Genomic DNA, 26,422 nt, shown 5'->3' with positions numbered 1-26,422 from the left:
ATAAATTGGGAGTTTATATTCAAAAGCCCTGGCTCTCCCACTCATACCAATTTCAATCTGCAGCAGTTCCAACAAACCTTATACAAGACAAGCATTACTATCAGCTTTTGTCAAACTAGAAACCCAAAGAACTGTTCATATGTAATTAAACCAAAAAAGTTCTACTTTTAAGAGAAGTTGTAATTGTTGTTTGAACAGGATAGCCAAGAAATGGACTAGAAACTAACAGAGATGTAAAACTAAGGAGCTTCCTTTGGCTCTTCATTTCTAAAATAAAACTAAGTAAATTAGTAAAAGGCTAGTCTCTTGGAATAAAGTGATACAACTGCTACGAAAATCCAATTTTAGTAACTTAAAGAGTAACAACAAAGAATCTTTCTCTATATACACATGTATATATATAGACACACAAACCTAACTTGTCCTCAGATACATCAGTCTCAGTCAGAAGTAATTCTCTTAAAGTCAGTGTGGCAACAATGATGTAAGACAGGCACACATGATACTGGGATACAGTGCTGGGGGGTTTTTGCAGGGTTTGGTTTTGCTTTTTGCCTTTTTTTTTTTTTTTAAAAAAAAACCTGGCAACCCCTTAAAGAACAGCTTTGCAGAGAGACCTCCTACATCTTGCAGCTTCCTCTCCCTTCATTATTGACATTAATCTCTCATCTGCTTTGGATCCAAAGGTCCTGAAACAGGTGAGGATGCTCACCAGCACAAGGAGCTGCAGGAGCAGTACCTGCCCACTACAGCCAGAGCTGGAAGAAGTGCAGCCCAGCCTGGAGGGCAGCGAGCAAACCTAGGGAGAGGGAGAGGTTGTGGAGAAGACATAGTGAACTCATTGTCCATATACAGAGAAAGTACAGCTATTTATGCAACAGCTATTTTGTCAGGGAGTTTATGTGCATGTGGTTTAACATTAAAACTTAACTCTGGATAAGAAGTGGAGGATTAGGCCAATAATGGATAAATGTTAACAGTGGTCTATGAGATAGGTCTGATAATTCTATGGAACACGAAGAGCTCAGTCTTTAGAGGTATTATACTGATAGCACAATTTTTTAAAAAGCACCATCCTGGCCCAGCTTTCTTCCTAGAAGGTCTATGAAAAAGACTTTTAGCAAATTTGGTGGAAGAGTTAAGACAGTGCTGAGCACTTCTGAAAAACCCATGTTAAAAGGGTATAAAATTCTGCCTCCATTGAAACTACAGTTCTAGTAGTTGTTTCCATGGTGCTCAGATTTCTTTCATAGACTGTAGCCCACAGCGAGATCCATTTTAGTGAAATTTTAAGCATCCTTGCGTTACAGATTGCAGTACAAAATAACATACCTGCCGTTTCATTTTGTGCATAGATTTAAGAGGCTACTTTAACATTCACCATTATAGTCTGCAGTTTCTTCCCATAAAGACCACACATGCTAACATTTCCAAGGAGAGGACTATAACTTCTGGAAAGGACTATTAATACAAGCAGCAATTCTCAGCTGCAATTATGGGACATCAGCTATAAAAACTGAGTTGTAAATGTGGTTTTTATTCAAATAGGTTAAAAAATGCAACCAATACATTCACTTCCAATTGACTCATAACAAAAGGATACATTTTTATCAGGTGAACTGCTATCTCTATACCAAATCCGGGGTTTTAAACTTACTTGGTTATACAAAACCTACATAGCACAGAACTTGTGCAGCATTCTGGAACACAATGGCACATTTACATGATGTTGTTTTGCTGAAGAGCAGCTTGTGTTGCTAGAATGTAGTCTTTCCATTAAAGCTTTTTGTAGTTCTCCTTCCTTAGAGTGTTTATTTATTTATTTATTTATTATTTTTACAGCAGCAACAACAACAGTCCTCCAATGATTCATATCAGTAAACAGTAAGCACTAAATGAGCTGTGGGGCTCATATTTTCCATGAGATAAAAAGACACATACATATTGTAAACTGTGGAGTAGAGACTATGTTTGTTGAGAATGCAATCAAATAGAGTTTCAATCGGGTCTAAAGCCAGCTGCTGCTACTGCAGCAAAATTATGAAATAAATAATGTTGGTATATAAACTCAAATCCATACACAAAGAAATTCGGAAAAACAGACTCAGACTCAAGACCTTCATAAACAACTGGGTCTATTTCTGCCTCAGAGGTATATCATCATTTTAGCTCTCATTTAGCATGCAAGTAAATACACAGGTCCTAACGTTCTGTAATGCAGATCTGGTGGGGATGAATCCCATTTGGCTTAACAGCGCACAATTTTACAGAGAAAAAACAAACTCTACAGAAAACCGTGATGCACAAATCATCTCTCTGAGAACCAAATAGAAAAGCTGAGCAGATAAGACATTCTGCGTCTGCTTACTATTAAATGAAAGCCTGAGCCTGACCTTCAACACATTACTAACGAGCATGAAGAAATCATCAGTGAGTACTGAGCAGATGATGAGAGCACAAATCTGTGGCTGATATAAGTCACCTCCCCACCTTTCTGCCCTTTACGTTGGTAGCTGGAAACCTTAAGGTATATATATTCCATTATTTCTCTCCAGTGCTGATTTGAAACCAGAATGTTAATATACATGTTAGCACTTGCACTGCTTTTTATGATCCTGAAAAGCAGAATGCATGTTAGCTCACTGATTGCAGCCTGGCAATATTAATCCACAAAAGAAGAAATCTACTTCCTCTCTGCCTCCCTGGTAATCTACATCACAGATGGCACCCTGAGGAATTCCTCCATTTCCTCTCGATTTGTCCTTTCTTTCACTTATTACACAACTCCACTCATCACACCTATCAGGCCTCCACAAAGAGTGGGCTGGCTTCCCCCTCTAGCTAGTCAATGGCATTCGTAATTGGCACAGAGGGGAGAAAAGTTGCCAGCACTGAGCAGATTGCTCCTTTGGCACTGCGCTGACAACTGGCACTTCAGAAATATCATAGCTAGCTGTGGATTTAACGCACAGCCTTTCCTCCCAGAGCGAGGCTGAGCCTTCTGCCACCTTTGTGCTTTCAGCTGCTGTATGTTCAGACAGTATCTTCACCTTCCATCTACAGCACGCACTCAGCCACCCTCTTTCCACTGAAGGGTAGAAATAAAAGCCTGAAGTGTCATTAGAACTAAAGCTATTGACTTAATAATAGGTGGGGATAATACCTTTAACTTGTCCAGTGGTACTAAGGGAGCATATCACCACCTGGTTTATGGTCGGATCTAGAGCTGTCCGAGTCGGCTGGGATCACTCCCTTTGATTTCAGTGAATTGTGGATCCAGTCGTTAGAAAGGCAGCCTATGATACACAGAAAAATTAAAGATATGGCAAAATTTCTCAGAAGGTGACATACAGATATCAGGTCTACAAATCCTAGCCTTCAATGATCTGTACAAATAGCTGTGCTGTCAATCTATTTCATACCTTCCTCACAGGCTTCCTGTGTGATAAAAGATCCATGTCAGGAGCAGGATCATTACGTGCACCTGGAAAAGATTAAGAAGAACTATTAAACTGCAATAAAAGACTGGTAAGTCAAGATGGAAGAAGCTGAGCAGTTAGCCCTGAAAGGAGAAAAAAAAGCACCATCATGAAAAACATACACAAATATATAAAAAAGATCATTCCAACAGAGCAGCTGTGAAACTCTTTCCTGCACCTGAGCTTCCACATTCAGCACAAGTACCCCAAAAAGAACATTTTCATTTAACAATCAACACATCCCAAAGGGAATGCACTAATTTAAGGAAATAACTAGACTAGGCAGAAAAGATGCATGTAGGACACTCTCAACCCACTGGAGTGCAAGAGAACTGCAGCACTTTGCGCCCTGCACACAACTCATCGATCAGAATCGTTATGGTGCCTGAGCACAGCAGTAACAAGCCACTGGTGTCAGCAGCTGATCTACACCCACGAAGGAGAATTTGCAAAGAGTACCATCATCAGCGGCATGACTTGCCATTTATTTTTCCACTGCAACAAAACTCTAGAGCATGAGCAGCTTCATGTTCCTGGGGTAGATACCATCTTCCTATTCTTCTGATCCTCCTAACTGCACATCAATTATCCTTATGCTCCTTTTCAGATTAAGGAACTGGAAATAAAGCTAGACTCCTGACAGGAACACCATGTGGAGATAGAAAATTCTGCACAAGAGCAAGAGGCCTCTAAAGGAGCCAGCCTTCCACAAAAGATGGCTACAAAACCAACTAGTGCATGCAGGAGCAACTGGAAAAGATGCAGAACAAATGTAAACTTCTATAGAAGAGGCAGATCAAAGAGGCAGCAGGTATTCCCTGCTCCAGCTCACTGTTTCACCACTTGGGAGTTGGGCTCGATGATCCTTATGGGTCCCTTCCAACTTGAGATAATTCTGTGATCACACAATCACACCTTGGGCGCACCAAGGGCATTCTGCCTCTCCAGAACACATACTGCAGGAAGCACACATTCAATTTATACCGACAGCATCACCAGACATGTGGCCCATTGTAGACTTGTGTGTACCTTTGAAGACAGTCACTCCAAAGTGTGCATCATTCTCTACAAAGGATTCTTCTCCTCTCCCTGCTTTGCAGCCAATTCCTGTCCTCAAATACAGCCTCTAATATGTGCACAGACATGAATACACAAGTTAAAAAATACCTACTAACTACCATTCTTTAGGGTTGTGACTGTACTCTTCATCTTGATGTCATTATGCACAGATATCAGATATATTCCAGGTCAGTTTTTTCCAGTGCAAAGATTTCTCTTGTTAATTCAAACTTTCTGGTACAGGAACAGGAGGCTAACCAGAGCCTGACCAAGTAAAGGAAGACCATACATGAACAGCACAATGCAGAGGAGTGGGAGATAGGATGGCTTAATCAGCTTGAAACAAACTGCACACCAGGGACTGTGTCTCAGCGAGCAAAGGGCTCGCTTTCTGAGGAGATTATCCAAGTACCTCAATCCTCTTCCTCTCTGTCAGCGGCTCAGGAATAGGCACCGAAGCTGAAGCTCACATGTTCGAACCCACCTGCCATGAATATATTAGAGCAGAAAAGGGTGTGGGATGGAGATGAGGAAAACATAGGTGTGTTCTGAACACCAGCTGACTCATGCAGTTCCTACAAAAGGAAACAGATATTCCACAAGTCTCTTTATGCAGAGACCAGTTCTGAAATGGCTAGTGGTTAGTACAGATGTGGTTTTACTAATGGTAAAACAGAAAGAGGAAAAGAACAGCACCCTCCTACTTCCAGAAAGGATGCACATTAAGGGCTAAAGCTTTTCTCAAGGGCACCAAAATTGCACAGCAAGAACCAATCTTAGGGAAAAGCCCACTTCACCCTGGCATGGTACTCCAGGACATTTCTGTACATTCCAGCAGTCTAGCAGGGAAAACAGGGGCCAAAGCCATACAAAGCAAGTACCACCCAATTCCTACTCCCCCTCCTCCTTCCCCTGGTGTAAAAACAAGGGGTTGCACATCACTGCTTATCAAATGTGCCTAGACATAAGAGAATTTCTACCTTTCTTCCTAGCAAGGCTTTGAAAGGTAAGTAAGATGCTACAGCAACACAGCTTCAGTATCCTCTTTTCTTCCAGAGTACTGTGTATCTTGCCAAGAGCCACCCATTGAAAAACTGCTGTAGTACTAATTAAAACAGGTCAGAGATATCAAGAAGTTGCCTACCTGGGAAAAAGCCTAGAAGACAAAAAAGTGTGCAGTGATCTCCAGATAGAAGAATGATCTGTGTGTCAGATCTTAAAACTTGCAAATATATAATACTTCTCAAGTACACCTGGAATGATAGAAGGTATCCAACACTACTTGAAAAGGATCTGTGCTAACACAGATTTGGGATTTTTCAAGTCAGGGAGAGAAGGTACAATCTGGGCCATCTCTTGTGAATAATACCCCTCATCAACAGCCTTCATTCACATTCTTAATAAAGCTTATTGTACGGGGAAAAACTTGAATTTGTTCACAGCAAGACAGCAGAACAGAGTGTTCTGGGTTGCTGCACAAAACTAAGATGCTAGACATAGCGGGGTGCTGTAACAGGAGGGTAGAGTAGCACAGAAAGGACAAATTCAAACAAGTTGGGAGGCAGAAACAGCTCCTGTGGCAGCACAGTGGGGTACAGTCTGCAGGACATGAGGCTTTGTTGGTTGTGGGAGAATTACTCCAGAATTAGGAGGGCTGATCTTTAGGGGATGCCTTGAACCTGCCAATATCAACAATGCCAATGGACAATTTCGCTGCCATAATCTAAATGAAAAAAAAAAAAAAAAAAGGTGAACACTGCTGCTGTTTCTTTTCTAGTGATCATTTTCTGTAGGAGCTAGAGTAAAACACTGCTGCCATCCAAACACCCCTGCTGTTGTTCACCAAGCCCTGCTTGACAACTGGAACAAATGCATTTAGGCATACAACCTTTGAAAAGCAGGCTAACAGAGCGCGGATGCTGCCCAATGTCACACACTTTACACTTTGCTCTAAAGGTGGCCATTTAGAGCCTGAGCCTGGGGGCCTGGTGGCCGAGCAGGCATGCTCCTACCTGCTTCACCACAGATCTCCTCTGGCAGCCGTGAAAAGCCATCAGTATCAAGCTCACCGTTACCTAGAAAGCCAGTATGCAAAAAGACTGCACTGAAAAAGCCTGGTCAAGCTGCACGCAGTGGGAGCAGTCTTTCTTCCTTCTCATTCTGTATTATGACCATCACAGATTCCACAAAGTTAAAACAGGAGTTGGCAAAGGGGACACAGTTTTAAGTAGCAAAAAAGCAGGACATTGGGATCGTCTTTCCTTGCTTAAAGCAATCCCAAATTTGCAGTTATTTAGTTCATCAGTGACTTTATCTAATCTTAAGGCAATATTTGGTAATTCAAGAATATTACTGATAAAAACTGATTTTGACAAATTACTGTGATCTAGACGGCAGTTCCAGAGAAAGAGGGAATATAATAAAATTAAGGGAAAAAATTACATTTGTGGCCTCTTTCTTTTAAACATGAGGCATATGGCCCTATACTGGGAACTGCTATATTCTCAGATACTAGGGTAAACAATGCACATCTACAATGTTTCTTGAGGCAAATATTTTCATCTGCAGTTACCTGTTTGTATATGTAACAGTATATATAATACACACACTGTTATATACACATATATGTATAAAAAGACCTTTTTTTGACTAGCTGCTACCTATCTGCATGCATCTGCTGCATGAGGATGTCCCAGCTCACATTTTTTCCATACATATATTAAGTTCAGATTGCATCCAAACTACTTCCACTAAGATCAGTTCAGTCTTGTTTCTGAGGCCTTAATCTCAAAAACATTGGCATCCTTTCCAGATTAGCACAGCATAATTATATCAGCAGTACAGCAGGAAAAATGGTGGAAAATTCTCCAGAAAGCTTCACTGGAGGCAGGGCCTTAGCTATTAATGCTTAAAAATTCTGCAGAGTTCTTAATTTAGATACTTCCACTCCATCTGGTGAAAATAATTTTGTAAACATAAAACCATACTTAAACGTAATTTCATTCCTGTTACGTAATTTTACTTGGCCTACTTGCGTATCTTTAATCTGTGCAGCTGATCTAGTTTTATCGTTAAGCCAATAAGGGCTGCAATGATTACATATCTCGCAGTTACAGAATCGAGGAACATTGGTTTAGACCACTGACTCCAGCCTCCTTCACAAATGCAAGATCTTATATTGCACTTTTGACATTCTGACAAATACTTGTCTGATCCATTCTTAAAAACTGCTAAGAGCCCTACGTCCTGCCAAGTCAGTCCAACACAGGGCTTTACTGCTTCAAAGGAATCACTGAGAATTTTTTTCACTATAACCTAGATCTGCCTTGCTGTTATCTGAGCTTATGACTTCTCACCCTACCCCCAGTGGACATAAAGGAACAAATTGTTCCTTTCCTCATAGCAGCAGCCTTTTATCTATTTGAAGATTTACCACCTATTTCCTGCTTTCTGTCCTCTCAATAGGCTCAGCAAAAGTGATGTCGTCAAAGACTGTGGTCACGATTGCCACCTTTTTCTCCAAACCATTCTTATTTCTCATGTGTGGAGCCCAGGACTGGACATATTCTTGCATCGCAGGACTCCTGTGAATGCATTAGCAGCATTTTCTTAGCTATATAGACCTGCAAGGTGTTTCCCTCTTCTGCAACAGCAAGATATTAGGGACTTCTATCCAGCTTACAACTCACAGCAGCCCCTTCATCCTTTCCTGAAGCACAGGCAGCTGCCCAATTCTTCCATCTTGTAATTCTGAAGTTGATTGCATTAAAGCGTGCAGCAGTGCACCTGCTACTGAACTGCATCCTATTTTTTCCATAGAGCTCCCACCGAATCTGAGTTCTATGATTGTGTTTATTCTGCCCTCAAACTTGATCTCACCTTCGAATGCCATAATTACGTTCTTTATTTCATCACAGATGAGTAATAGACCCAGAGTAATTCCTTGTATAAGCACTGATACCAAGTACATTTTTTCTCAACCCGTTTTGCAACTCCCTCAGAGAAGTATCATCTAGACCGGTTTTCCAGTTTATTATTAGAATATCCTGCAAGCCAGTGTCAAAAGCTCTACTAAAAATCAAGATATATGACATATACTGCTTCTCCCTTATCTGCAAGCCTTGTTATGCTGCCAGAAAAGGAAATTAGATTGGCTCAATTCATTCATGACAAAGCCATACTGGCTAGCATTCACCTTCTTCTAGATGTTTATAAATTGTTTATTTTTCTCAGACTTAAAATTAAACGCACTACTCTACTGCTTCTTTGTATGTCTGGGAGTCACTAATCTCCCCACTCCCCTAGACTTGCCTTTTTTTTGTTGTCCCTGAGTTCACGAGATCTCACAGGCAATGAAGTTTGAAGTTTTATAGGAGCCAAACCACAAGACCCTGAACAGCAAGCAGCTCCTCAAGTGGAGTAAGAGTAGGGCAGAGTACTGCGAATGCACTTCTATATTCCAGCCAGATAGGAGGAAAGGTCCTACAGCATCTGAGTAAGTCTGGATAGGATTGCTATTCCCTGCAGTGGAGAGAGCCTTCCTTCCATCCTTCAGCCTCCAAAGGGGAGGAAGGTCACAAGGACTTCTAGCCTGATAGTTCTCCAACTCTCTCTAAGTCAAGCTACGCTGAAGAAGCCCAAATGATCTCCCCTCAACTCTTCACAGCCTCCTCACCAAGCCTCCAGGCGCTCTCCTGCCACCCCTCACCTCAGGCCTCACACAAACCAGCCCCTCCAGCAGCGCTTTGGGCCTCCACAAACCCAGACAGCCCCCTCCAACAGGGGCAGCCATAACCTCCTTCACCTCACAAGGCCTCAGAGCACCAGGGGTAAGGAAAGCTCCCTTCCCCGGGAGATGTTAACCCCCCTCCCTTGCCCTTCCCGCCTCTCCCACCCCTCGGGGAGGGGGACGCGCCCCACACTGCGCATGCGCGCCGCCCGCCCGCCGCCGCCTTTGTGTGAGGCGCGGGCACGGCGCGCGCCCACCGCCTCGCGCCGTCCCGCCGCGCAGGCGCAGCGCGGCTCCCCCGCCCGCCTTCCCCCGCCCCTGCAGCGCAGGCGCAGCCCGCGGGGCGGCCGGCGGGCGGCGCGCAGGCGCAGTAGCGCGTTTCCTGGCTCCCTTGTCAGTGCCGGCCCCCCTTCGGCCTCTGCCGCCGGCCGCTCCCTCTCCCGCCGCCCGGAGCGGAGTCGCGTTGACTGACCAGAGTCCGCGAGTCCCGCTCCGCCCCCGCCGCCTCAGGTGAGTCCCCGCGCTGGGGTTGTCTGTCTGCGGCGCCGCTGGGCCGGCCTGCCCCCGCCCCGAGAGGGATGGGGGGCGGGGGGAGCCTGCAGGCCCGCCGGTGCTGAGGGGATGGTGAGGGCTGGGGGGGAGTCACCTCGGCCTCGACCTGCCCGCGGGTGGGGCGGCCGTGCCCGGCCTTGCCGCTGCGCGGGGCGGGGGGCTGGGGGCCCCTTTCTGAGGGTGAGGCGCTGGGGACCCCTCAGCTCCTTCGCCCTGAAGGGACGGGGGGATGGATGGGGCCGGGGAGGGAGCAGCCGGGCGGGCCTCGGCGGGGCGGCCCCTGCCTTGCCCCCTGCCCTGCCCCTTCCCCGCCGGGTCCTCCGCAGCCGCGCTGTGCACCTGTGTTATCTGCGCGGGGCAGGGCCGCAGCCCGCAATCCTTCCCAAAGCGGTCGGCTTTATAATGCTGATGGTGTCCTGTGTCAGTCGGTTTGCTGTGAGGAGTCACCCTCTTGGGAAAGCTGCGCTGAGTGACTTGGAAGGGACTGACAGTAGTAGGAGGCAGTCCTTAATTATAGGCACTTCTCTTCCAGATGTTTGCAAGTGATGTAGGTGCTCTGAAAATAGGCAAGGATTAAAACGATCCCTTTCTCTCTCTCACACACACTTGTTATCTCCGCTTCTGAGTCTGCATCCTTGCTAGCTGCCTTACACCACATATTTCTCAGCCCATTGAGAGATGACAGCAGTTGTGTCCTGTGCTGCCCAACCTTGATCTTTTCAGTCTGCATACTGAAAGAACTCCAGCTGTACAAAGGTGCAGTTTTCCTTTTTTTTTTTTTCCCCCCTTTTAAAAAAATCTTATTGAAACTCAAGGACAGTCACTTCGCATTTGAAAAAAACGATCAGAGATAGCTGCGTTAAGTACTTAGCTAACAAAGTTATTGTAACAGTATCTTCCCTGCGTGAGATTCTGAGGTGAGCTGACAGAAAGGCATTGAGGGGTTTATATACAAATTATATCAAGAGTCATAGAGCCAGTTGTATTTTCATCAGTGAAATGTGAGTTTGATTTTGTCTATGTATTGGTAAGGAATAAGTATAACTGGAAGGCTTCATCAAGATTTATCTTCTGAAAGAAAATAGCACTGCAACTGTCAGATGACAGAAATAGTAGTGCTTTTTGAGATTATCATCACTGTTGTTTTTTATGAGTTTGTTACCAAACCAAAATGGAAAACAGGCGCTTGCTACAAGTTACAGTGCTCAAGAAACTCTATCAATGGGAAGGAAGGGATCATATTGCTTGTCTAGGCTATCTTTGGGAACAGTGTGTAGGTTAGTAAAAATCTGATCTGGAAGTTAGAATGGGACCATATCATTTCTGTGTAGTGCCAATCTGTGAAGAAAATACCAGGGTAGTATTAGAAAGTGTTTCAAAATAGCTGCATTCCTTGGGGAGGGGAGATTGGATATTTTTACATTTTATTTTGGAAAGAGTAGAAAAGGCTGAGCATTCCTTGTTCGTAGAACAGTTCTTCGACTTTTCCTGTATATGGAAATGTACTGCTACTGAATGTTGGCATGTACTAAAGTAAGATTGTGGAAAAAGCAATTTGCAGTTGTGTTTTGCTTATATTAACACATGGAATCTCAAATCATGGTTGTCCAAGGTCAAAGGTAACTCAGATTATGTCAACGTTTTCACATTAATAAAAAGTAATTATTTTGTTTAGGACTGAATATATTTAATAGCTTTCCTTGATTGGTAGAATATGATTATCAAAAGAACCATGAAAATCATGCTGTTGAAATGATCAACTGGACTTAAAGCTCATCTAGTTAAAAGTTATATTTGAAGTACATTTGAAATGCAACTGTAAATTGTATTTCTTTAAAATAACAGTGCTTGATTTCTTACAAAAAAAAAGGAGAAAAGAAAAAGTCTCTCCAGTTATTTGCATTGGCGAAGTACTTTATCATTCCAGCTCCAAGATTCAGCACTTTTCGGCATATTTGTTAAACTAGTGGTGTGATAGTAATCGCTAAGCTCGGTAAGAGCGTACTCATCTTTCATTCACTCCCAAGTTTCTGTTGGACTGCCATTCATTTCCTGTTTGCTTCCAAATTCCTACCTTGTCCTGAAGTCTCCACCCTCTGCTAACATGGCCATACTTGGGTATGTTGTAATTTCAGGCTATAATGGGTGGGGATGTCTTGGAATGACATCACAGAGACATTTCTTTTTGGATGTATATGTAGGGGTAAAAAGACTTTGATCCGTCAGCCAAGAATCAATTGCTATGAAAATGAGTGGAATATATGAAAGGAATTGACAAATCCAAGTTGTATGTATTGAACTATGCACATTTTAGTTATTACAGGTGACCCTGAGTTTTTATGATGTTATCTTCCATCCATTTATGCTCCCCTTGATTAATACAGGACATACAATATGATAAGTATTTTAAACAACTTTGTAATTGCTGGTCAGTGTGTGTCCAGTTTCAGGTGTTCAGCACTGTAGCAGTCATAAGTTAAAGAAAAAAAAGAGGTATCTAGCTTTTTTTTAAACAAATTAAAATAGTTACGACTAGAATGATTCAGCTTGTTCTATTAGTGTTTGAATGTCATGGGGGAAGAAGCCTAACTATGAAACAGTTTTGTGCTAGAATTAATTTGAAGACATTAGTAATTAGTTAATTACTAATCTTACTAATTTTTCCCTAGAATACATATAAATGGCTTCATCAAACAACACATCAGCAGATTACAGTTACATATCAGTGTTCTGGACACACCAATTTAACCTGAAAAAGACAAGAAAAATATTTTATTGTAGTGCTGCCTATGAGCTTTGATACATGTCAGGATTTTGAATCAATTCACTGAGTTATGTACCTTGGTTTTATTTTTTTTTTCCCAAGTATTCTATTTCTATAGTAAAATAATCAGGTTTGATGGTTTCCTAAGAACCAGCTCTCTCATCTGTGAGGATACACAAAGAAGCAAGCATATACGGCTTTTAGGGCAATTACAATTAGCTGTAGTAAGCAGGACAGTTAAAATTCATCAGGGCATATGGCAAAGGCAGCTCTTTAGTGCCCTTATTTACTAAGTTGTGATCTTCTGTAAGAAGTTGTAATACTGGACTGAAACTATCTTAGTAGTTGTTGAAGGCTGATTTTGTTTCAGTAATTATTGAATTTTGAAGTGTTTTGTTTTCAATTTTACACCTTTCAGCTTTTTCAATTTTTACAACTTAGGAATATCTTTAACTCGGAATGTCTCTACATCAGTTTTTACTAGAGCCAATCACCTGCCATGCATGGAACAGAGACCGTACCCGTAAGTAATATTTTAGTTTTAATTTTAAATTTTTTTTCAATTGCTGTTTTCTCTTTGCTGTCAGTTTGTGATCTTGTAATGTTCTGGATCACGTTTAGGGAAGGTATGGTCAAAGACATGGTGCTACATGTTAAACGTCCCACTTACAATCCAAAGAGCACACGTCTTCTAAATCTGAACTTTTCAGATGCTGGATCCATTGCCGGATCCCTGGCATATGAGCAAATCTAGGCTTACTAGTGTTCCAAAAAGCTTTGCCTCTTGGTCTGTACCTCATGAGGATGACCTGCCCCTTACCCTCTTTGACCCTTTATTTTGATGTTCCCCAAACCAGCCTTTTCTTTTAATAGCCTGGTTTTCTACTATAATGTGGACTGTTATGTTCCAGATGTATTGTCGTTTGGTGCAGTATATTCCTGACCACGTTATGAATGTCATTATATAAGATTATCTGGGGATGTTGGCCCTTTGTTCACAAAACCCATGTAATGCTCTGAAATTTGAGAATAGAGGTAATAGATTGCAAAGTCTTTCCAAGTAAAGCATTTGGTATTGAAAAGCCTTCTGTACTATTGGATTGCTTTATTTCTCCTTCAAGAAATTGCTATTAGCCCTAATAATCATGAAGTCCACATCTACAAGAAGAGCGGGAACCAGTGGGTAAAGGCTCATGAGCTAAAGGAACATAATGGACACATTACAGGTAAGAGAAGATTGTGCTGTGCCAGACATTAACTTTGCTCGCCCCCTGTTTTCCCCAGTCGAGAATCTGAACAGGAAATCTGCAAGTGTTGAGTAAATAGATCTTTTTATAGGTTGGCATTCCCACTTACGGAGAGCTTTGCAGTGTTTTTCTGGACTGCATGCACTGAATGTTAGGAAGAAAAGCCCTATTTCATTTCCAGACATTTTGGTACAGTAACTGAGCCTTTCTTATCTATTGCTTATTTTTCATCCATAGTGACATAATAAGAATAAAATTGCAGTCTACTGAAGTAATCTGGATGTAGCACAAACTCTTCTGGTGATACATGCTGCTCCCTTTCAAGTGGTAGTATTAAAACTTCATCAAGTATATAACTGTTGTGTTGATTTGTGGTTTCTGACAGCAATAAATATCCTTTTTTAAGGACTGTATAAAGACTTGAAGTGGTCAGTCCTGGACTTACAACAAACCATCAGTGAGCCCATTTTACTGCAGGCCCAGAGTATCTGTAGATCCACAATGAAAATGTAAGAAGAGTTGCCACAATGAGTCACAAGGTGTTATTTTTTAGAATGTGATTGTGCTGTGGTAGTCTTTTATATTTCTGGGTTTTTTTATGGTGATACTTTTACAAGGGCTTTATTCTCTAAGGAAATTAAGGTAATTAATACAAGCACTTGCCCAAAACAGGAATATACTTTATTCTGTTCTCAGCTCACTAATGGGCAGAAGTATCTGCCCAACAGCATTTTGCAGGAACTTTATTCAATTTATCTCATTCTTGCTGTCAAAGAGCACAGCTTTACGTGCTCTTTTGTGAAGAGTCACTTGGGCTGAATTTACAAATGGCATGCTGTTCCCCAAAGACATTTCTCTGCATTTTACTCGTACCTGTTAGTGTTAGAAGCCAAATATTCATGACTTGGGAAAAGAGCTCTCCCTGCTTTCCTGCACAGCGTATACCTTTGGAATACTAAATGCTGTGGTTGTTTTTGTAAAGAGTAGACTTAAACTGTGGTTAGACACAGGAGATTGATCAAACCGCTTGTTGCCTCTGATGGGAGTGGTTCAACTTCTGCCATTCCAGCTTCTGCTCGCAAGGGACAAGGTCCCTTGCCTTGCCTTCTGTGTCTTGATTCAGGGATTTGTGGTGAGCTGCTTTTGTTCTCTTACAGGAAAAGCATTATTCCCTCTTTGCTGGCTTAGTTTTGTTCTAAGCTAAAAAGCTGAATGTGCCACGGGTCAGAACACCGGTGCTGGTGCAAGGGAGGTGGCGGGCAAGAGAAATGAAGAGAGGCAGGATGGTCTCCCTTTCAAGAGCAGTGCTAGATTGACTCGTGTAACTGTGGTTTCAGACTACCAACCTCTTCAAAATTAAACTTTTTAAGCATAAGCCTATTTTGAAATAGACCATATATGAATAATATGATAAAATTAGTACAAATTCTCCCCGCATCTTTTATTGTTTTTTCAGTTTGTGTGCTTAAGGAGTGTTTTTAATACTGAACGCACTTAATGAAAAAACACTGAAATATCATTTTGTGGCAGGCGAGTTCAGGATTGCAGTCTGCATCTCAAAGAAGGACGCTAAAGGAAAGATGAAAAATAAGACTGGGAAGTCTTACTAGTGGAGAACATCCTTCATTGCATAGGATGGAAAAGAAGCAATAGCAGGCTTAACAAAGGCTTCATTTCATTCTTTGAATTTGTTATTTTTGTTTGGTAAATGTTTCTTTCTCAGATTGAATAGGCATGGAAAAAATCAGTACATAAAGATTGATAACTTCTAACGAAAAACCCAAACCCCTGCTATCTAAACTTTTCGATCATGACTGCGGTCTGGCAGCAAGCAGACAATGATGTGAGAGGCTTTGTGCACAGTTTCAGAATTGCTGGGTTTCAGCTGTTGAAACGGGTCTCTTGCAGACGTCGGTGGTTTGAAGCGTGCGGGCGGACAGGCCTCAGCCGCTCTGCAGAGCTCCACCTGTTGGCAGGCCCGACAGGGTGGGCTTCCTCAGCTGGCAGATTCCCCGTGGGAGCTGGGAATCTGGGATCTGCGATTTGGGTGAAAGCTGGAGGGACAAACCGATATCCCTAACAGTTGAAAACGGTGCCTAGAGAATAAGTGAACAAGGGGAATACTAACATAACAGTAATAAGCATCTCTGTGGTAGGAGGCTCTGAGATTGGTTGTTTTGGCTTAACTGTAAAGCAAACAGTATCTAAAGGGAAAAGTTTATTAATGTGAACTCTAAATTGCAGGTATTGACTGGGCTCCCAAAAGTGATCGCATTGTAACTTGCGGTGCAGACCGTAACGCCTATGTCTGGAGTCAGAAAGACGGTGTGTGGAAACCAACCCTCGTGATCCTGAGAATTAATCGTGCAGCCACCTTTGTGAAATGGTCACCCTTGGAGAATAAATTTGCTGTGGGAAGTGGAGCTCGACTTATATCTGTGTGCTACTTTGAATCTGAAAATGACTGGTGAGCTGTTTAATTTCCATTTATACCTTTAACATCTGCACAGGGAAGCTGAAGTCTGGATTTTAATGATGGTAACAAGGTTACTATTTGCCCAATTCCTGAAAGCTTCAGGAAATGTAGAGGGATAGGCTTCATCAGTTCCTTTATGGACTTTTTACACCTTAGGGAGAGGATTCCCTCTCTTATTTCTTTGCTCTGGTGAAGCACCTGATAGACTTAGCCTGTTTTCAGGTTATACATGTTAGTGTGGATGTGTTCCAACTGACTGCCATAAATATATGTTGCTTTTCTAAAAGTGTAAAAATTGATTTACCACAACTGTATGATTGAAAAAACAGAAATGTTTCCCCACTACCATCTCTTTCCAGAATGAATGAAGAAACCTTGACTTGATTCTTACTTCTGTGTAGGTTATTTTGGGCCATTTCTTGTCATTAAAGAATTCAAGTCTGTCACTTATCTTCAGGGTGGTCTACTAGAAGATGTTTGAGCTTGTCATCTACCTGTTTGTATTCTGTCATGTATTTTTATCATAGTTTATTGTATTTCAGACAGGACTATCACAAATACTTCCACTATTTTTTTTCCTTTGGTATCTAAACTTAGTGCTTCTGATCTTAAATGGATCTACATTTGTAGTGGCACATGTTGGAGCTACATTTACCATATCACCTGTAGGTGAAATCAGTATGTTGAGTATCTGTTGTTTTGGGTTGCATAAACATGTATAAAAACACAGGTGTCTGCCGTGCTGCATGCAGTCTTCCATGTGGAGATGGTAAACAGTGATACCATCTGCAAAGTACATTTTAAATATTATTTTGGACTTTCATGCTTTCCAACATACTCAGTTATTAATATTTTCTCTGCTTCGCTTGTCTGCAGAAGAATCAAAACCCCTTATGTTGGAGACAAATAACTTAATGTGATCCTTAAAACTGCTTGTGCCTGATGAAAGTAAATTCAAAGAAAAAGCACCATCATCCCAAAGGCCATCAAGTGAATAACAGATTTCATTACTTTTTTGTAAATAGTTCAAACAAACTAAATCTGCTGAGACATGTTTAGGCTAATATTGATGCATTCAACATCAGGACCACTTTTCACTGTACTTCAAATAATTGAGATGTATAAACTGGTCATATAACTGGCAGTTTGCCCATTTACTTGTTACAGTAATTTTACAGTTATTTTATTAAACATTAGAAAAGTCAGTAGGCAAAAGAGATGACTGTAAAACTCATTGGAAGGAGCTAGAGAGGATTTTTACTTAGTGATATAAAAAAAATAGTGCTTCTTAGCTCAATATTACAGTCAAAAGTGAGCTCTTACTCATAGGATGTAAAGGACCAGGCAAAATTTGCATGAAGGAGTTCTGTCTGATGCATTATGAAAATTACTTGGAAAGGCAATAGGGCTCAGGTAAAGAGATATATATTTAACATGAGTTTTTTTATAGGATTTAAAATGTGTATTTTGCAAAAGTGATGTGTTCAGGGGTGACTTATGGCAAGGAATGTTCTTGAGGAGTATTTTGTGGATTTGGGGGAGTCTGGAGTCATATAATTTTTTTTTTTTTTTTTTTAAATTTAGGTGGGTGAGCAAACACATTAAAAAGCCCATTCGTTCCACTGTCCTTAGTCTGGATTGGCACCCCAACAATGTTTTGCTGGCTGCGGGATCCTGTGACTTCAAGTGCAGGTGAGAGAAGATAAAGTATCTGTAAATCAATTTGTATCACTGACTCAAGTTAGTAGTATGGGCATGTTGATCATGAGTTTGCAATTAGAATAGAAGATGGCTCATTGCATACTGCTGTTGTTACCAGAATAAAATATCCAGCTTGAGAAACTTTGGCTTTGGTGCTACTGCATGCAGAGTTTGGACTACTAGCGTGTATCTGTCAAAGTTTTCATGCCTGAATTTAATGAATTGGTGGATTTCTTTACTAGCAGTACACAGAAGTAGTAGTACTATGCATGTGCCGAGTACTGAGCTCTAGTTGTTATGCTGAAATTGGACTAGCAGGTGCTATCTTGTAGAACACCAACACTGCTAGTTTGAGTTTAAAAAGCAATATCCTAATGGTGCAGTTCCAAAATTCAGAGTTACTTGGCACTTTCAAAGGCAGTATCTCATCTTTTCTTTCCCTGAGTCACTTGTTCTCTTCCCTTTGCCTGTGCCAGCCTTAACGTTCTTGCAGCCCTGTGGTGAGCAGGGTCAGGGAATTCATCCACCTGAAACCTAATGGAACAAGACACATTTTTGAAGAGCATTTTAAAAAAGAGGCTGGTAAAAACAGAGTGGCATGTGAGATGGATGGCATAGTTTTTCAAACTGATTGTGAAATTACACTGTGAGGGATAGGTCCTGCAAGTTGCTCTGTGCTGAGCGATTGGGGTCATGGCAGTGAAGCCTGCATGGGGAACTGTCTCCAGAGTGGTTGACTTTAATTCATATTTTGCTTAATCACTTGTACCTTGAATAATAATGAAAGCTGCTTTTCTTAAATTCTTTATGTAATAGGGCAATTTTTAAGCTTCAAAGAGTGTACTAAAAATGACTAAGGAGTGGGAGGGGGAAGTGCAATTGACTGTTACATTCCTTATTTCAGAATGGAACCCATGCATCTAAATTCTATCCTTTGATACCTTTTTATGTAAGGAGAGACGTTAAATGGAAGCTGGGATGAAGAGGAGAGTTGTCTCCCTTTCCTGCCTTATCTCCGGTTTTAATTAGATAAACTATACATGTTCACTTCCCTTCACAAAAAAATGTGATGTAAAATGTGCTCATTCATCTTCCAGAAGCAGCTGCTTTTCACATGTGGAAATTTTTTCATGTGTGCTCATAAAGCATCTTGGGACTGACATTAGGTCAGCTGATATATATATATATATCTCTATCCATCTGTTACTTTGGACTTGAGCTCTTTTGTCTCCAGGCTTTATTCAGTGCTTGTTGTACATCATACATTGCATCCCTGATTATCTCCTCTGTCCTGTTTTGGCTGAAAAGTTAGATTTGCATAATTTTCTGTTCAGTGTGATTTTTTTTTTTTTTTTTTTTTTTTTTTTTTGGAAGAAAGTCAAGGTGTGGCTCAGTCAGTTTTCTAGGAGCATTCTCTAGAAGACTTGCTTAGTCTTTTGTTTCCCATAAGAAAATGCCTTCTGTCCTGCATCTTATTTCTCTGAAAATGGGGGACATTTTGAAAAAAGCAAATCTTGGTTTAAAACATTTAGGAAACTTTCTGCTCTTCTTTAACATTGTGCTTTAGGATGAGTCATTTAATAATCTTGCTGCTTTTATCATGGAAATCTCCATGACAGAAACATTAAAGTAAGGAAAAGTAGTGGAGGGAGGTTGGTACTGGGTTTATGTTTCTGGTTCTTCCCAAAACCTGTGAAAGAGTATTCTCTTTGGTAAATGATGAGTAGAGATCTGCAGAATGTCACTTCTAGGGAATGTTCAGTTACATATTAAAGATAATAAAGATATCTGGGCCTGAAGTATGCATCTGTTCTGATAGGTGGTTCTGAAGAAAATTATGAAACGGATCTGCCAGAGCCACTGCCAACTAATAAGCAGCTAAGTGGGAGACATTTTGGAAAAAGAATGGAGGGTAGAAGAGGCTCCAGGTTGATAGGTATTCAGCAGAGGTTTTTTTGGTGGCTGGCCTAGATGAGCTCTTCTTTACGTTTGTCTTTAGAAATATATATATAGCTAACAGCACCTCATAGGTGTGAATTTTATGTTCTGGCTGGAACAATGTTGCCGTGGGAATGAAAGTCATTTCCCAATGTTCTTTGAAGGTTGGGGCCTTCAAGCTGAGATGATTTTGGTTTTGAAAGAGGGAGACTTTAGTAAGGGGAAAAGACTTTTTTTTTTTTTTTAAAATAAGAGCATCTTCAAGGTCTTTCACTACTTAGGAATGATTTTTCTGCCTTGTGTCAAAGGCTGTTGCTTTAAACATCGTCCTATTTCCATACATTAAAAGAACTGTCCTTTTAGATGTCTATGAAATTAAGTTTGTTGAAGGATTATCATTAGATTATATTTAAACTGATAGAGCCAAATATAAATTCATACTTAATTCTCTGAAAATCTGTACCTAATATAGCTTCAGTTAAACCCTTCTTGTTCCAAACGATAAGCTTTATTTGATTAAACTGAATATAGGTACCTTTTGAAGTACATACCCCACACATGTAAAAGATTTAAAAAACAGAGAGCAAGGAGCAACGTTTCCTTAAACTCACTATAAAATAATTCCTTTTTGTGTTTGACTGCAACCATGAACATTTGATCATGGTTTTTCATTTATACGGAAACGTTTCTCTGGTAGTAGTATGGCGTAGCTCACTTGCTCCTCCTGTTCAATGGACTCTAATCCTATGTTTGTGACGTCCCAGTAACTTCCATGGTAACAGTCAAGAACACCATATTGTGGCATGTCTGAATCATGCAGAAGGAATTTGATGAAAGGGGGAGGCTTTCTATTTAAACATATCTTGAAAATTGTAGTGCTGGGAAAAAACCTATAAAAACATTGTGGTATTTCAGGTTTTCGAGGCATTCTTTCAATAATGAGCCAGAATAAGGTGGCTCAGAGCCCCTTCGCTGGCATTTGAACATTTTTTTTCTTTGAAATCCTGCTAAAAAGTGAATGTTCTTAAAAAGTGAGTAATTTTGTAGGTGTTTGTACTAGCTCCTGATTATACAGTGCAATTTGTTTTTTCTCTTGCTCAAGAATTGACTCTGAGAGTTATTAGCACTGCAAAAGGAGGAAAGGGAAATCTTAGCACAGTGGAAAAATGCAGTGACAATGTATGTTTTTGTGCCATTTTCTAGAAAAAAAAAAAGTTACAAGAACAACATTTATGAGAGACCTGTACGCCTTACACCTTTGTACTACTGCTTTCTCTCTGTATACTGAAGCTTCCCTGTCACTAGTGGCTTGTTGTTTAAAGATTCCGTAGTATTTTAGTTTGGTAAAATTAGAATGCCTCTATTTGCTTCCACTGTGAAATGTATACGCAGCTCCCAGGAGGTTTTTTTTTCTGTCTTTATTCATGCTGAAATCTTGTATTTGCAGGGTGTTTTCTGCTTATATTAAGGAAGTGGATGAAAAACCGGCCAGTACACCATGGGGCTCCAAAATGCCTTTTGGGCAGCTGATGTCAGAATTTGGGGGTGCTGGAAGTGGCGGATGGGTGCACAGTGTCAGTTTTTCTGCCAGTGGTAACCGCCTAGCCTGGGTCAGTCACGATAGTACTGTGTCAGTTGCTGATGCCTCAAAAAATATGATGTAAGTATGTTCTTTCTGTTAGTTATTAGTTCTTTGACATAGAAGGAAGCAGTATGTGGAATATTGTATTTGCAACAAGAGCTGTGACTGCTGTTTCCAATTTTGATAGTTTTACTGTAGATTCCGGGAGCCTCTTTGAGGCCTGCATAAGAAAGGTAGATTCTTAGAACTTTAGATTATATAATTTAAATTTCTTATAAGAATTTTTCAGTGAGGGTATAGTCAGTTTACTTTGGGGGGAGATGGGAAAAGTATTTGAAAAAAAACCCCAACCCCAATGTTCCTCTCCAGTGATTGGGGAAACAATATTTCCTTGTAAATGGATTCAGGAGAATCCAGAAACACGCTCACTCTGTAACTACTAAGACCCTATCCCCAACGAGCATCTGGAAAATAAGTTGTTCTTTTCACGAAACGTTAATTCTAGCCAGTGTCCTTAAGACACAGCTGCTGAAATGTTTCAATTTACACCTTCCAATCCAACAAAATATTTCACTAATAGTTCCTTCTGCTCCTCATCTTGATCTGAGTAATTTTTCAGTGTCTATGGCTTTCTAACCAAGGAGGATGAGATTTTTCCATATGTTTTGATAGCAGAGATGGCTGGTGGATCATCCAGGCATTGCTGTCCTTCATTTTGAAGTACGATTCAGGTGTCTACAGCTGTATAAGTACCTGGCTGGAGATTTCATCAAGTATAAAGTGTCCTAGAGTTCATTTCTCATTTATTAAAAAATCATAAAAGTTGACTTAATTTAACATACAGACTTTTTCCTCCTGAAAAGATGATGTCAAGCACTTCAAGTGTTTTTTATATGCACATTAAATTAATAGCTTTATCAATTTAAACCTTTTTGGGGGTGTTCTTTTTAAACTCTTGTCACTGCTTACACACAATACTAGATAACTTCAGTCTTTCACTTGGAATACTTCATGTTTGTTATAGACCTTCCTGGACACTTTCATTAGGTTAAAACTTTATTACAAATTCAAACCTTCTGGTGTCACCTCAGGACAATGGAGCTACACTGACTTCTTTTCCAATAACCTTTGTGTGGGAACGGTCTCTATTTTTTGTTGGGAGCCAAAAATGAGAGGTTTCAATGAAGTCCTCTAACAAATGTTCTTGTGTTCAGGGTTTCGCAGCTGAAAACAGAGTTCCTCCCACTCCTGAGTGTGTCGTTTGTCTCGGAGAACAGTGTGGTGGCAGCTGTAAGTGTCTATTATTTTTTTTCTTGTAGAATGTTGTAGTGTTTTGAAGAGGGAGAAACACCATACATTACAAAACTAGTAATAAGCAAGTTCCATAGTGTCAGTCTTTGCATTTCTGCAATTAACAGCAGCAGAAAAAAGAAATGGTAATTATGTTGGTTATGTTTCCTAACATGTTTTCACGATGTTTGGTTGCAGGGCCATGACTGCTGCCCAATGCTTTTTAACTGTGATGACCGTGGCTTGCTGACCTTTGTTTCCAAACTAGACATTCCAAAACAGAGCATCCAGCGCAATATTTCTGCTATGGAACGCTTCCGAAACATGGATAAAAGAGCCACTACAGAAGATCGTAACACTACCCTGGAGACACTGCACCAAAACAGTATAACGTGAGTGTCTTGGCCACAATACGAGGGGAAGGAACGGTCCCCTTGTTGCTTTGGTTTCCCAGGATGTACTGCAAACCCTAGGAGAGCTCAGATTTGTTATACCAGATGGGTTTAGCTGGTATCCCCTTTTCATTTTAGGCTGTCACTAACAGCTGTCTTATTTCTGGGACTTACATGGAAGCTGGTCAAGTTAATCTTTAACATGTCATGCATGCTACTGCTGTTTGCTCCTGTTTAATGTGTTCTGTAACTTGAACACAGTTTATCTTATCAAATATGTGGATAGTTCTCAAGAGTTTGGTAGCACTGTGCAAAATCTAGTCAGCAGAATTCACCTGAAACAGGAATTCGCATACCAGCTTTCTATTTCAGACGCTATTTCCATGTGTATTTAATAATAGGATTTCTGGTTAATAGAGTAAAACATCCTTTCATTTAAAAAACTATGTGAGTCCAGGGGATGCTAACATTTCTCAAGCAATGTCTTTATTCAGGGAGAATGTTTAGGCTACAATCACCAAGCAATAAAAAGAGCTTTCAATGTCTTTTTTCTTTGCTTATTTTTCTGAAGCATTGTACCAAAAATCTAGCATAAGCTCTGCTATACTCATGTCTCCCTTTGAGAGAGTAGGAGTTGAATTCAACCCAAATTCCCCAGCTTTTTGGCTCTCTGGAACGGGTGTCTGTGTTACAGCTATCACTCTGTTTTCAGCCAAGTGTCTATTTATGAGATAGACAAACGAGATTGTCGTAAATTCTGCACCACCGGCATTGATGGAGCAATGACCATCTGGGATTTCAAGGTATGCTTTTACTACCATGTTTATGTGCACTGGGTGCAGTGGTGGGGTGTTTTTGATCTCTAGCATCAACTTCTGGGGCTCAGCCCTAATGCAGGTTTTACTAGCAGTAGGAAATCCAGACTGGAATATTCAAGACTATTGGTGAACTCCATAAGGAAGACAGATCCAAGATTCAGCGTAAATGCAGATACACTTTGTTTAGCAGATGGTGCTAATCCCGATTTAGTTTTTTAATGGATTTGCTTAATGTGCCTGTAGGAATGAATCCCACTAGTTCTTTCCTTCTCCAACCTCTACCTCAGCCGCAATCAGGCTGCAACTATCATTGCTACGACACAGCCCACTGCCTCTTCTTGCTCCCATCCCTTTGGATTCTGCTTACTGTCCTTCTCCAGAACATGGTCCTCTCATAATTAACTTACCAAAGTAGTGAGAACTTACCTCAGACAGTTAGAAAATAGAGTAACCACTGTACTGAAAACCCTGGAAGAACTTAGTAACGCAGGTGCTTGCTTTGCTGAGGAGTGGCCAACAGAGGACTCTGCTGGCCTCCCCAGGCTGCCAAGAGTTCTGCATGGCTTTTAGAAAAAGAAGCTTGTCTGTATTTTCTAATGCTAGAAAGCTCTGATGGGGACAGGAGCCAAATGAGAAATTGAGGTGATATTTAAGTTGCTTTAATGCAATTTCAGGGGAAGGGGTGGAGATTGAAATGAAGTGACTATAGTGATCTCTGGCTCTTGAATATGAGTCTAATCTCAAGTTTTCAGAGCTTTTAATTGTTTTTCTTAGCATCAGCATTTACACTGAATTATCTAACACAGGATACTGTAGCAGACTGTGATTAAGATTTTTCTCTCTTTCAAGACTTTAGAGTCTTCTATTCAAGGTCTACGAATCATGTAAAGATGGATTTCCATGATCTAGCAGGATAAACTGCTTGACAGAATGAAGCTCCCACATCTGCACAAACCCGAAAAGGGAGGAGGAAGGTGGAATATTTGGAAACACTGAGAAAATACAGCTTGGCAGATTTTCTTTTGAATCTAAATTTGGTGAATTGTGTTGGTTTGAAAATCAGCTGTGATTGTTCTTTTATATATTTTTTTTTGGTTGGTTGTTTCATTCCATTCTTTACCAAAGCTGCTCCTTAAGTAGTTTATTGCAGGAAGTTATGAATCACTAACTTAAAAGGGGAATTTTATGTAAATTGTCTGCTAGAAATAATAATAATAATAAAAAAAAGAAAAACTGATTCTTTGTTTTGGTGCTCATTAGCAGTGATTAAAAAAGGAGTATTAAGGGAATTAACTTAGAGAGAAGGGGAAAACCCTGCACTGATACTTTAAGGCCTTAAAACAGGAAAAGTTCATATTAACTGAAAGTTTCTTGAAGTAGACAGTTGACCTGGAGGTCTGATGATCTGGATATGAAGATTCAGCTGGACTTCTTTCAGAGGAATTGTTCCCTTGAGGTGATGATTTTGGAGGATGAATGATTTTGTCCTAGTACTCTTAATTCTGTCTGCCTAGTATTTAATCCAGTAATAATAGCAGATTAACCTGAATGTCTTTTTTATTGTCCGTTTAGCGATTCATAGTTTTCCACAATTAGTTGTAGTTACTTTTTAGGATTTGTACAAAGACTTCTCCGAACACAGTGCCTAGGATATGGGGTGGAAAGCTGCATGTGGAAAGTGAGGCAAAAAATTTGCTGCGCCTGATTTTAGGATGACAAATTAAAAGCAAATAACTTCATAAGTCTGTGAAGCTACACAGGCCTGCACATTGTGTTAGAGCTGAGTGCTCGGCCTATAAAATTCTGTGTTTATAACGACTGGTAGAGAAATGAAGCACATTTATCTGAGGTATCAGCGTGATCTGGCTTCTGTGCAGATCCTTGTCTCCAGGTGACTGTACCTTTTGAAGTTCAGTTCTGAGCCTCGGTGGCTCACGGAGGCATTTGCACATAACTTATTTTATTCATGTGGTCTAGTTACTCTTAACTGTATTGCTGCCTTGAGGCAGGCTGTGCTCTGGAGGGGATTATCTGGCTCACAGCACTGCTTTACAAGGTTTAAGACTTTGTCATTTATGTTGAAAATGCAGAAGTGTCTTAAAAAAACCCCAATGACTAAATTTACCACTTCCTCTGGAACCAGAGTTGCTTCACACACTGCTCATTTCTCAGCTCTGAGTGTTTGAAAAGGGAGGGTGGAAGATAAGTGCACAAAGCTGACAACTGCTGTTGTTCTGCTGCGAGTGAACTGTGTCCCATCACAGAGCTGGGTTGTTCTCGGGTGCAGTGTTGGTTGTGTGCAGAGCATGAACTGTTTTTCCGGTTCCTTCAGGTTTTTTTGTGTCTCCCACCTTCTTCCCCTGGCAGTCAAGCATGGCTTTGCAATTTTCTCTCC

The 26,422-nt window shown here is 40.8% G+C and overlaps 1 protein-coding gene across 4 annotated transcripts; it reads left to right on the top strand.

Annotated features, from left to right (window-relative positions):
• Positions 1-9,625: 9,625 nt before the first annotated feature.
• On the top strand, positions 9,626-25,264 carry ARPC1A (actin related protein 2/3 complex subunit 1A). 4 transcript variants are annotated; one of them, XM_074919350.1, is made up of 11 exons: positions 9,628-9,777; positions 10,352-10,575; positions 13,025-13,106; positions 13,705-13,809; positions 16,075-16,297; positions 17,891-17,998; positions 21,393-21,605; positions 22,742-22,817; positions 23,016-23,209; positions 23,922-24,012; positions 24,877-25,264. In XM_074919350.1, exons 3-11 carry the CDS (start codon positions 13,043-13,045, stop codon positions 24,913-24,915), a joined length of 1,113 nt encoding a protein of 370 aa, XP_074775451.1. In that variant the 5' UTR covers positions 9,628-9,777; positions 10,352-10,575; positions 13,025-13,042; the 3' UTR covers positions 24,916-25,264. The 4 variants fall into 4 exon arrangements, with proteins under 4 accessions (XP_074775448.1, XP_074775451.1, XP_074775450.1 ...); XM_074919349.1 differs by having other exon boundaries at positions 13,002-13,106; XM_074919347.1 differs by lacking the exon at positions 10,352-10,575 and having other exon boundaries at positions 9,626-9,777.
• Positions 25,265-26,422: the final 1,158 nt, after the last annotated feature.

This window comes from Athene noctua, chromosome 15 (assembly GCF_965140245.1).
Source record: "Athene noctua chromosome 15, bAthNoc1.hap1.1, whole genome shotgun sequence".
Lineage (NCBI taxonomy): Eukaryota > Metazoa > Chordata > Aves > Strigiformes > Strigidae > Athene > Athene noctua.
The sequence above is the reverse complement of the archived record's forward strand: the minus strand, read 5'-3'. Positions and strand labels throughout refer to the sequence as shown.

Bases quoted from the DNA above. Each gene is read 5' to 3' on its own strand.
- ARPC1A (XM_074919347.1), top strand. From the start codon at position 13,043: ATGTCTCTACATCAGTTTTTACTAGAGCCAATCACCTGCCATGCATGG. The intron at 13,810-16,074 runs GTAAGAGAAGAT...TCTAAATTGCAG, and splicing joins ACATAATGGACACATTACAG to GTATTGACTGGGCTCCCAAA. The intron at 16,298-17,890 runs GTGAGCTGTTTA...TTTTAAATTTAG, and splicing joins TTTGAATCTGAAAATGACTG to GTGGGTGAGCAAACACATTA.